Genomic DNA, 12,339 nt, shown 5'->3' on the forward strand with positions numbered 1-12,339 from the left:
TTGAGATTGTTTCAAAAGCGCGCTTTAGATCCAAGAACACTGCAAGAATAGTCTCTTTAATTTCGATTCTCTCTTTCCATTTTGCTAATACCAGATTCAAAGCGGTTTCGCAAGAGTGTCCCTCTCGGTATCCAGATTGTTCCGGCATTAGCAAATTATAACCGTTCAAATAGTTCATCAACTGGTCCTTAACTACATGTTCCAGTATTTTCTCCAGCGTGTGCAACATGTTGATGGGACAGTACTCTTCGGCTTTATCCGTTCCAGCAACTTTGGGAATAGGAATAACTAATGATTCTTTCCAAACTTTCGGTACGTGCCCAGTTTGTATCGATTCATTTATCAAGTTTAGAAGATCGTGTCCGATAACATGAAAGCAATCTTGTATCACCTTTGCGTTGACATTATCGATACCTGTCGATCTTTCCAAATTAAAACAAATATCTCTTAACTGTCCAAAAGTGATTGGGTGAAACCCTTCAAATCTGCAATTGTTATTTATCGACTGTGTTATTTCACTAGGTTCACTGACCTGATCAATACTCTGATTGATCAGTTGAACACTGTTTATGAAATAACTGTTCAATTTTTCAACTATGGTTTGCTCACACCGTTTTTCTACCCCATTAAAACTCATGCTTTTCGAAGAACTATGTGTTGGCTTAATCATTTGTTTAAGGATTTTCACAACTCCTTGCTATTTCGTTGATGTTGATCGATCTTCCTCTGGAAATATTCACATCTAGTCTTTTTCAAGGCTCGTGAGTATATATTCCGAGCATTCGTGTATCCACGCCAGTGAATTTCGTTGTTAGTTCTGCAAAACGTTTTATACTTTTCATCCCTCTCTCGCTTCAACCGTAAAAGGTCTAAAGAGTACCACCGGCTCGAGCTAGTCAAGCTAACGTATTTCTCAGATACCAAGCAACTAGTACACCTTTTCAACACGTCAGTCAAAACAGTCGCTCTGCCATCTAAATTTCCAGCTGACTGCGTAAAATCCAGGCTTCTTGATACCAGTTGAGATATAGCTTGGCTTGAGTATTTTTCCAGCATTTTATTTTAATTTTCTTTTCTTTTAGTATGGAACCTCTCGTCAAGTAAACTTAGATTGTTTCATGATCCGAAATCTTACAACCGTCCGCCACTAATGAACGAATACCGTTAAAATTTGAATACACGTGATCTATTAAAGTTCTACTATGTCTGGAAATTCTCGTGAATTCATTCACAGTTTGCTTGAGGTTGAAGAATTCTGACAACTGTTTCAAATAATTCGAATCTTGGTCCCTGAGCCAGTCAATATTGAAATCTCCTGAAATTATGTTCAATTTACTGAAATCTAAGAAGCTTTCCCACCAGTTTTCTAAAATTTCCAGAAAACGACGGTCACTTGAACTAGGAGAATGATATATAACTCCATAATTTCCTTGCTGCATGCCTCTTTCAACTGGTATGCCCAAAAACCAATTATTTTCAATCATTGCGTTTGATCGAATGCTGAACTTAATCGATTCTCTGACGTAAATTGCTACTCCACCGGTATGTCTTGAATGCGATAAGCAATAAGCAACAGTGTAACCAGAAATACCCAGCTGATCAAATGCACTGGAATCAACTATATGTGTTTCCGATAGCATAACTAACAAGGGCCTTCTATCCTCTACAAGATGCCGCATTGCGACAAAGTTAGTAGACAAACCGGCTATATTCAAATACAAAATTTCCGATAGCCTCCTGTCAGTTAGTTGCTATCCACTAGACAAAACGTTTTTCTTTTTCGATTCAAGCAGCCTACTGGACACTGTTTACTGAATGCCGGATGATTTATGTCCAAATTCATTCTACGTTCCGAGTTAATTTTTAGACAATTTACGCATTTAAAATCAGTTGAAGAGCACTCAGAAGTTCTATGTGCTGCATTACATTTAGAACAAGTCTCTTTATTCGCACAATTTGTACTCTTGTGACCAAACTCTCCACATTTGAAACATCTCAGTACATTAAAGGCCTCGTAAATAGAACACTTATCCCATCCAATACCTGCCATCAGATTGCTATAAGTGTTTTTATCAACCTCTATTATTACATTATATTTGTTATATCTGAAGCGTGGATTTTCAAAATTAGCAACAACTTTCACATCTTCGATCGCAACGCCCTCGTTCTGACTTCTCAAAAGATATATGAAGACATCAGAGGAATATCGATCACTCATCCCCACTACTTTAATTTTTGGTTTTCCGGGTGTGGGTATAACAGCACTGTAGTTGGCACCCAAATTGCCTTCAATGTTCTCTTTCACTAATTTAATATCTTCCCCGGCTGCACACTCAACAATAATCGAGGTACCTTGAAGGAACCATTTTGCATTTTAAATTTAAAGCTGATCGATTTGTTACGATACTCTGTAAAAGCTTTAAGCATCTCACTTTTCCCAATTAAAACGTGCATCCTAACAGTTCTTGTTGTCGATGAGTCACACGATTTAAGTTAAATACAAATCGGTCACAGCAGTTCAACGCTTTTTTTCATATTATTGTAAGCGAATCCGGATATCTGGTGCATTATAAAATCACAGCACACAAAGTGAAGATATATGTATTAATGATTTGAACAACAATAGTTTTGTATTAACATGCTAATGACATGCGAGTAAACGTAGTGTACGCAATATTGAATAAATTTTACCACATTGTTGTAAAATATAACTGTCCCAATCTAAGTTGTTTTGTATTGTTGCTCCTATTTTTTTATTTTATCTTTTAAATCAATAATTTTGTTATTAAACATGATTGTAGGTAATACTGTAAAGGTTTTCGTTCGAGAAAAGTAAATTGCTTGGGTTTTATCCGCATTTATTTTCAATTTTCCTAACCCAAACCATAATGATCATCAAATTTCTGTTGATAAGTGATGATGCTTGCTCTACAGATAAGTTAGAACAATCGAAGTAGATTTGAACATCATCCTCAAACAAATGAACATTACAATTTTGCAGTCCGCATGTCATTGATATACGATGAAAACAGTATTTGACCAAACACAAAACCTTGTGGTACTGAAAACTACTAGATACCGTTTTAATAGATAAGATTATATTAATTGTCCAGCTTTCCGTCTGAATCCTATATTCATACGTAATTTGCGACATAAAGATGAATGATAAGCAGTATCAAACGCTTTCGAAAATCAATGGCCGAGTGTCATATACCATTCGACTCAATTCGTCAAGTACGCAAAATGTCTCTCTCTCTCTGTGTATTTTACCTACGTATTATGCCTTACCTTTTCTCGGAGCTGGTTGAATGAATTTTCACAAATTTAGATTCAAATGAAAGGTCTTCTGGTCCCATATCAAATTAGTAAATATTATTTGGATCCGACTTCCGGTTCCGGAATTATGGGGTAAAATGTGCAAAAAATTGTGAAAATAAGTGCAACAGTCGATAATAAGAACCGATTTTCACAAACATAGATTCAAATTGAAGCTTTTTAGATCCCATACTAAGTTCCTGAATTTCATTTGGATGTGACTTCCGGTCTCGGATTTATGGGGTAAAATGTGCAAAAAAATGAAAATATGTATTTTAACTTTTCTCAAAGTTGGCGCGACCGATTTTCACAAACTTAGATTCAAATGAAAGGTCCTGTGGTCCCATATGGAATTCCTGGATTTCATCTGGATCCGACTTCCGGATCCGGAAATATAGGGTAAAGTGTGTTAAAAACGGGTTGGGCGAAAAACCAAGAAAAATTTCGAAACCAAGAAAAGTCGACCTCAAATCTTCTCCAATTGATAGTTTTTACCAGTAGACGGTCAAACAAACTGAATTCGATTATTCTTTCAAGAATCGAAGGAGAAGATTTTGAAGAATACCACAGTATTATATATGCTAGTATGATTGATATGAGTAAGGCATCATTACACCACTAGATGGATAAAAACAGTTTTTTTTTGTTTTATCCATTTTGGCTCTTTTAAAGTCCCACCTTTCCATGAGTTTACCTAATTCATGAACGGTTCCTTAAAAATTATCCCGATAAATTAAACTATGTTGATTTATTTACTATCTCTATTGCAGTTTCCGATACTAGCCGCAATATGCATCATTCAACTAATTATAACTGCGAATATACTATTACTGTGATTAGCAACCTAAAATTATGGATTGCACATTTAATACAAATTGTATTTTTATATTTGCAGCATGGGGTATAGCTCTAGTGTGGATCACATTATCCTGTTGCTGGGGATACGCATCTCCAGTAAATAAAATACTGTCCTATCGCGCTTTTTATCCTTTAAGTAGATTATCCTACTGCGCTTACTTACTTCATCCCGTGATAATGATGGTAACGTCATTCCAGATGGAGGCTCCAATGCATCTACAACATGTCATTGTTGTAAGTAACCACATTGCAATACATACATACATATATATATATATATATATATATATATATATATATATATATATATATATATATATATATATATATATATATATATATATATATATATATATATATATATATATATATATATATATATATATATATATATATATATATATATATATATATATATATATATATATATATATATATATATATATATATATATATATATATATATATATATATATATATATATATATATATATATATATATATATATATATATATATATATATATATATATATATATATATATATATATATATATATATATATATATATATATATATATATATATATATATATATATATATATATATATATATATATATATATATATATATATATATATATATATATATATATATATATATATATATATATATATATATATATATATATATATATATATATATATATATATATATATATATATATATATATATATATATATACATAAATATATACACTGAGGTCTTTTTTATGCGGTACGTTAATTCGCATAAAAAAGACTTCAGTGATATAAATTAAGTTTTAGATTATATTAAGAGGGTTTTTAAAAAGTCAAACGTATTGATCGAAGTCTAAATTAGAACTGATTTATTGTGTGAAATGTTAGATACATCGAAGAGCCCTGTCTTTGTCCCTAAACTGCTGATTTGACGGCTAGCAACGATGGTCCTCCGGTCACGTACGGTATTGGGTTGCGTTCATTGGCGTTAAACTTCGGTGTTGCTGACTTCGCTGTATTGCTGGGAACTTCTATCGGCTGTCCGGTTAAGTTTGGTTGGGGAGTATCGCGTTTAACTGCTTCCCCCATAAGTATTGCTCGTCCCGAGCAATTTCCTGTTTTTGTAAATTTCTAGTATTTGATGATGCCGATGGCCAAAAGTATGACCGTGAGAATGATGACGGTGCCGAATGATATGGATCCGATTCGGTATTTAAACTCTATAGTTTTCATTAGTTGTCTGTTTTCCAAATGGATATTATGTATTTCGGAAAGGTTTACGTGTCTTTCTACGTGCAACGTTTTGATTTTTGTAAGTTGCAGCGGAAGAATTGATGGTTGATCAAACCGTAGTTCGTAATTCTCAAAAAGCTCATTATTGATGAACAACGAACAGTTGTGAAACGTAACTAGATGAATTCCTTTCAACGTTTCTATTAAGGTGCTGTTAATGATTACGTCTTGGTGAACGGTTTGCACTAATAGCATTCCTGGAGCTATCGTTTTTGTATTCGTTGATGGTGGTTTTTCTGATACCGGGCATTGCACAGGTTGCCCTCTTAGTAGTGGAGCTTCGCATGCATTGTTTCTGATGTCCATTAGTAGACTCCTTTCACAGATCGTAATTTGGTTGGCTTCTCGACATTGTGATGTAATTGCTAGTATCTACTGTGGGTTTATCAAAACGGTGTTATGTGTCAGCTTCACTGAGTGGTTGTTGTGGTATTTTGAGCTTGTTATTATCGACAATGGAATTGGAGAGTTACAACGCAAAATGAACATACCATGGCCAAATTGATAATACTAAAGCAAATTAGTATACAGCTTGAGTCGGTGAAGTCCATGGCCAAAGCTTAGTTGAAAAGAAATGAGTCGAGTTTAGCTCATGGCCATTGTAAACAAGTTTTTTTTTTGAGCCCGTAGCGACGACCATGGCCAAAATTTAAAATAAAAAAAAAGCACAAAAAAACTAGAAATATTGATTCAGACTGTTTGAGCCGGTGAAGACCATGGCCAAAGAAAAAGGGTATTAAATGAACCGAGTTTAGCTCATGGTCATCTAAAGGAGGTCCTGATTTTGATTTTTTTAAGCCGGTAACGAGACGACCTTGACCAAAAACAAAATAATAATAATAATAATAATAGTAATAATAATAATAATAATAATAATAGTAATAATAATAATAATAATAATAATAATAATAATAATAATAATAATAATAATAATAATAATAATAATAATAATAATAATAATAATAATAATAATAATAATAATAATAATAATAATAATAATAATAATAATAATAATAATAATAATAATATTAATAATAATAATAATAATAATAATAATAAAACGAATGCAAATCAAAAGTCGTAGCTACCAATATATTCTGGTAACATTGATTCAGTAATAGCCGTTCAACCGAGAAGGTTGTGTATAGAAGCGTACAGTTTAATAACGTTGGTTGGTTTACACGCGTTAAATACGACAACGGTTGAACTTCAGGTAGAGACCTGTTGGCAGCAGCCGTTAAAACGTATAGTCGTGCTGCATAAGAGAGCCCTAGTGCTGGGCCAAGCTGGTGAAGGAAACAACAAAGGGCGTTTCCCAAGCTCTAACCAGGCCACAATATACAGCCACAAGTGCTGAGCAGGAGAGTGCAAAGGCACATCGAAGAAGGAGAGTGCAAAGGCACATAGAAGCAGGAGAGTGCAAAGGCACGTCGGTGCGAAGGCACTTCGGTGCAGAAGCATATCGGTGCGGAGCACAAGGAAGAAGGAGACAAGACAACTCGGTCTTTCCACTGCCATACAACACGCAGGTATACACCAGTGACCTGCGCTGGTTGCAGCTGGTGAACATAGAAGAGAATCAGAAATCGTGTGGTGCTGGATGTCAGGTAGCAGTAGCATCACATCGTATTCTATCGCTACAGTGAGCTTCAGCATTGTATCAACGTCCAGATACATCCAACGAGGATCAATACGGCAGTGCAACAGAGATAGACAACAATTTCAAGGTAGGTTTTTTCCCCTTTTGATTGAGTACTGTGTAGTGTTGGTTTCATTTTTTATTTTAAAGTTTGATTCAAAATTTTAATGTGATGGATGAATCCATGGACGTAAATCCTAGCATGAATCCTATACCCCCACGAACGAAAAAATATCAAGAGAGCTCTTCTGAGCCTTGGATAGTCTTTTTTAAACGTAAATCAAAGCCATTAAACATTTTACAAATTCCTAAAGGTTTGACATCACGATTCTCCTCAATCAAAGAGATCATAAAATTAAATAATGATAAAATTCGTGTTGTAGTAAATAATTTGAAACAAGCGAATGATATTGTCTCTTCGGAACATTTCACTAGTGAGTATAAAGTTTACATACCCTCCAAAGATGTCGAAATTGACGGTGTTGTTACTCAAGCATGGGGTTGGTCGTTTCAAGAACTCTATGCTTGAGGGTGTGAAAATACTGGAGTGCAAACAACTGTACTCAGTAGTGCATGAAGAGGGAAAAAAAGTTTATCGCCCATCAGACTCGTTTCGAGTAACATTCGCCGGGTCTGCGTTGCCGTCCCATGTCTATGTCGATAAAATTCGCCTCCCTGTTCGGCTTTTTGTTCCAAATGTAATGAATTGTACGAACTGCAAAAAATTCGGCCACACAGCTACTTACTGTAGTAATAAACCAAAATGAATTAAGTGTGAAGGGCCTCATAAAAATAATGATTGCAACAAAAAAATTGAAAAATGTATTTATTGTGGGGCTAGTCCTCATGATGATATTTCAGTATGCACTGCATTTAAAGTGCACAAAGACAAAATTAAGCTTTCTCTAAAAGCACGGTCTAAGCGCACATATGCAGAAATGCTTAAAACGGTCATTGATGTTCCCCCTTTGGAAACCGAAAACGGGTTTTCAAATCTAGAGGAACCAGAGGACTCTGATTCTGACGAAAATAGTGAAGGTAATTCGTTTATCACTACCCAAGGGTCAGTTAAGAGAAAGAAGTCTTCCTCCAAATTACCAAAAAAGACACCTAAAATTTCATTTTAAAAAAAAAGATCCCCGTGTTAAACAAAAAAAGTCAAAACCAAAGACTGTGCCTCCTGGTTTGTCAAATTCACAAACCAATCCAGTGGGCTCCATTTTACAGCCACCAACAGGATTACTGAAGTTTTCGAAAATTGTTGATTGGATTTTCTCAGCATTCAATATATCTGAACCCTTAAAGACCCTCATAATGGCATTCCTTCCAATAGCTAGAACCTTTTTGAAGCAGTTATCAGCTCAATGGCCAATTGTTTCAGGTTCTGTATCTTTTGATGGATAATTTATCACCCGCCGCAAATGATACAATCACTGTCCTGCAGTGGAATTGTCGAAGCATCATGCCAAAACTTGATTCATTTAAAATCTTATTGCATAGTCAAAAATGTGATGTATTTGCTTTATGCGAAACATGGCTTACCTCAAACATAGCTTTAAATTTTAATGATTTTAACATTATACGTTTCGATAGAGACTCTCCGTACGTAGGAGTGCTTTTGGGAATTAAGAAATGCTATTCCTTTTATAGATTAAACATCCCTTCAACTTCTAGTATAGAAGTTGTTGCTTGCCAAATAAACATTAAAGGCAAAGATATTTGTATAGCTTCGGTATATATTACTAAAAAATTACAAGTTGGATAGCGACAGCTTAATGAAATGGTTGAAGCCCTTCCTGTTCCACGATTGATTCTGTGGAATTTAAATTCGCACGGTATTATGTGGGGTTCCGTTTACAATGATAGCAGATCATCTTTAATACAAAACATTTGTGACAATTTTAGCATGACGGTATTAAATATGGGTAGCATGACACGGATCCCAAGACCTCTTGCACGCCCAAGTGCATTAGATCTATCTCTTTGCTCAACATCAATTCGACTAGATTGCACCTGGAAAATATTGCCTGATTTACACGGTAGCGATCATTTACCAATCATCATCTCAATTAGCAGTAGCAATTGCAACTAGTATTCCATATGATTTGACAAAAAATATCGACTGGATCAAATACCAAAGTAGTATCTCTAGTATTTTGAATTCAATGGAAGAGCTCCCTCCAATTGAAGAATATGACTTCCTCGTTTGTTCGATTCTGGAGGCCGCAGAACAATCCCAAACTAAACGCTTTCCTGGGCCAACGACTAACAGAAGGCCTCCCAACCCCTGGTGGGACAAAGAGTGCTCAGAGGCTAAACTCGCAAAACAAAATGCTTGCAAGAGGTTTCTAAAACGGGGAGGAGGAACTCCTCAGAATTTTGAAAAACTTATGGTTTTAGAAACCAAGTACAAGAGCATACTTCGAGCCAAAAAATGTAGCTATTTGAGACATTTTGTCGAAGGTTTGTCAAGAGAAACCTCAATGAGCACTCTTTGGAACACGGCCAGACGAATGAGGAATCGTAAGCAAATTCAGTACCGTTGTTTGCGAATAGCCTTAGGCTGCATGCATTCGACACATACAGTCTTGAAGGTCTGGCGGGAGTTCTTCCATTAAAAGATCGATTTTGGGAGCTTTCATCACGCCTGCTAATAAGATGTGAGGTGCTGAATCCCATGGTAATTAATAATTTCGAACGACTAGTCGAGCTTCGATCTCAAACAAAATTCATGACAGTATATTTTAATCACATGCCACAGGAAATCAACAGTATATTTTAATCACATGTCACAGGAAGTGCCCCTGACTCAACTTTATTTTTCGATACATCCATGCAGCGTGAAGTGCTTGGAATCTCGGATCATCTACGCTCGACGGAAATTCCAAAAATATTTTCAAGTAAGTTTAGGCATATTGACTCTGAGAAAATGTTTTACACGGACGGATCGCGAATTGAAGAAGCGACAGGGTTTGGTATGTTCAACAATAATGTTTCGGCCTCATTTAGGCTTCAAGAACCTGCATCTGTTTATATAGCAGAGTTAGCAGCAGTTCATTATAGTTTGAATGTAATCGTCACATTATCTCCAAACCATTATTTCCTCTTCACAGATAGTCTGAGTGCAATTGAAGCCATTCGCTCGAACATGACTGGCAAGACTGAACCGTTTTTCCTGGGCAAAATAAAACAGTGCCTGAACGACATATTGAACAATAATTATTTAATCACTATAGTCTGGGTCCCGGCTCATTGCTCCATTCCTGGCAATGAAAGAGCCGATATTTTAGCCAAACGTGGTGCTATTGAGGGTGGAATTTATGAGAGACCGATTGCTTTCAACGAATTCTATAGCTTGTCTCGCCAAAGAAAACTTGCCAGCTGGCAAGCTTCTTGGGATAAAGATGATCTGGGTCGGTGGATGCACTCAATTATTCCGAAAACATCGACAAAGGCATGGTTCAGGGGACTGGTTGTGAGTAGGGATTTCATTCGTGTGATGTCCAGACTCATGTCCAATCACTACACGTTAGACGCACATCTCCTTCGAATTGGGCTCTCCGAGAGTAATCATTGTGCTTGTGGCGAAGGTTATTGGAGTATTGATCATGTCGTTTGGACTCCACGCATGTATCGTGATGTCAGATCTCAACTAATAAATTCTTTGCGTACCCAAGGTAGACTATCCAATGTCCCGACCTTCCATACATGAAACTTATTTATCATTTCATAAAGAAAATTGGAGTTTCAATGAAGGCCCCTTTTAAGACTTAGTTCTGATTCCAGTTGCGTCCATGAATTCAACCAATAGCTAAATTAGAATAGAAATTATGTAATGATACAAACAAACTCGAAACAGTTTATGAAAAAATGTCTGAAAATAACAGCTTATTTACAATTTATAGAAGTTAATCGTTTGGTTCAAATAATATTTCCGAGTAGATTTCATAATTAATGACGAGTTACCTAAGATGATATTTAAGTAATAAGACAAATATGTTTTAATAAATTCAAATCGTTGTGACTATGTTAGAATCAAATTAGGATAAGAATTTTATGTAAAAGTGATGCTACGGCGAAGAAAACCTTATGTAAACTGCCTTAAGAAATAAACGTATTTATGAAAAAAAAATATTCTGGTAACACTGTCGATGACAAGAATAGTTAAAATCAAACAAAAGCATAGAACAAGTTTAGCTGTAACGGACGACAATTCGCAGCGTTCTGTTTTTTTTCTGTCGCAGAAGAAATTCAAAGAAGAGTGGTGTTTGGCAAGAAAGTGAACGTTCTCCAACGAGCGATTTCAATGTCGAAGATAGCAGTGTTTGCATTCAATTGCCGGTGATAAATGAAGCAAAAATTTCAACTTTGCCGACGGCTGCAGTATCTCAACATTCGGGTGCGTCAGAATGGCTTTCAGGAGTATGGCCGCTGAAATGTTTCGATAAAACATTGCCAACCAACAAGAGAAAAGCAGAGTGGATCCGTTTTCGCGACCAATGCGAAAGAATTGTTTCTTGTAAAGCGCCGGTGGGGCCAATTATAAGGCTTACCGGAATGAAGATTTTCGCCGGAAATTATTTATTGAACATTATAGAGCTCCAAGAAAAGCTCGTTAGCCCAAGTGCAACAGATGTATATAGTGATACTGTTTCCGCATTAAACATGTACTTCAATGAATCGTGTGACACTGCGAAAGAACGACTAAAATTTCGAGAGATGCGTATGCATACGAACGAATCTTTCGGCGACTGGGTACTACGGCTAGAGAGGCAAGCAAAATTTTGTGAGTTTGTAACCCAGCAACGCAAGGAGAAGTTTGTTCAAGCGCTGGTGATGCGTTCAATCCCAGAAATAGCACATAAACTACATGAGATGTCGGATATGTTCGAATATGATCTCCAGCGTATCATCAAACACGGTAAACATCTAGACTACATCAGGATGGAAGCAGTAGAATTTAAGATGCGATAATCAGCACCAGTGCAAATAGAGAATTGGAAAATAATGAAACCCGTTAAAGCTCTGCAAACATTTAGAACAAATCGAGGAGGTTTTCGCCATACAGTTCGTTCCAATCCTGGTTTCCGTTACAGTGTTCAACAGCATCGAGATGTGCGAAGTAATTTTGATGATCAGCGTTGTTAGAAGTGTGGGCGTTTGCATGGACGCAAGGAATGCCGAGCTTTTAGGGTGAAATGTTTCTCATGCGGGA

General features: G+C 35.9%; 1 protein-coding gene across 6 annotated transcripts in view; it reads left to right on the forward strand.

The window, feature by feature from the left end:
- The window catches only part of LOC131427593 (nose resistant to fluoxetine protein 6), a 1,835,865-nt gene that overhangs the window by 1,547,134 nt on the left and 276,392 nt on the right, over positions 1–12,339 (forward strand). For all 6 annotated transcript variants that reach the window (XM_058590935.1, XM_058590937.1, XM_058590936.1 and 3 more), the window contains one exon: positions 4,211–4,407. In XM_058590935.1, the coding sequence (XP_058446918.1) occupies positions 4,211–4,407 (197 nt within the window). The remainder of the gene's footprint in view (positions 1–4,210; positions 4,408–12,339) is intronic.

This window comes from Malaya genurostris, chromosome 2 (assembly GCF_030247185.1).
Source record: "Malaya genurostris strain Urasoe2022 chromosome 2, Malgen_1.1, whole genome shotgun sequence".
NCBI lineage: Eukaryota > Metazoa > Arthropoda > Insecta > Diptera > Culicidae > Malaya > Malaya genurostris.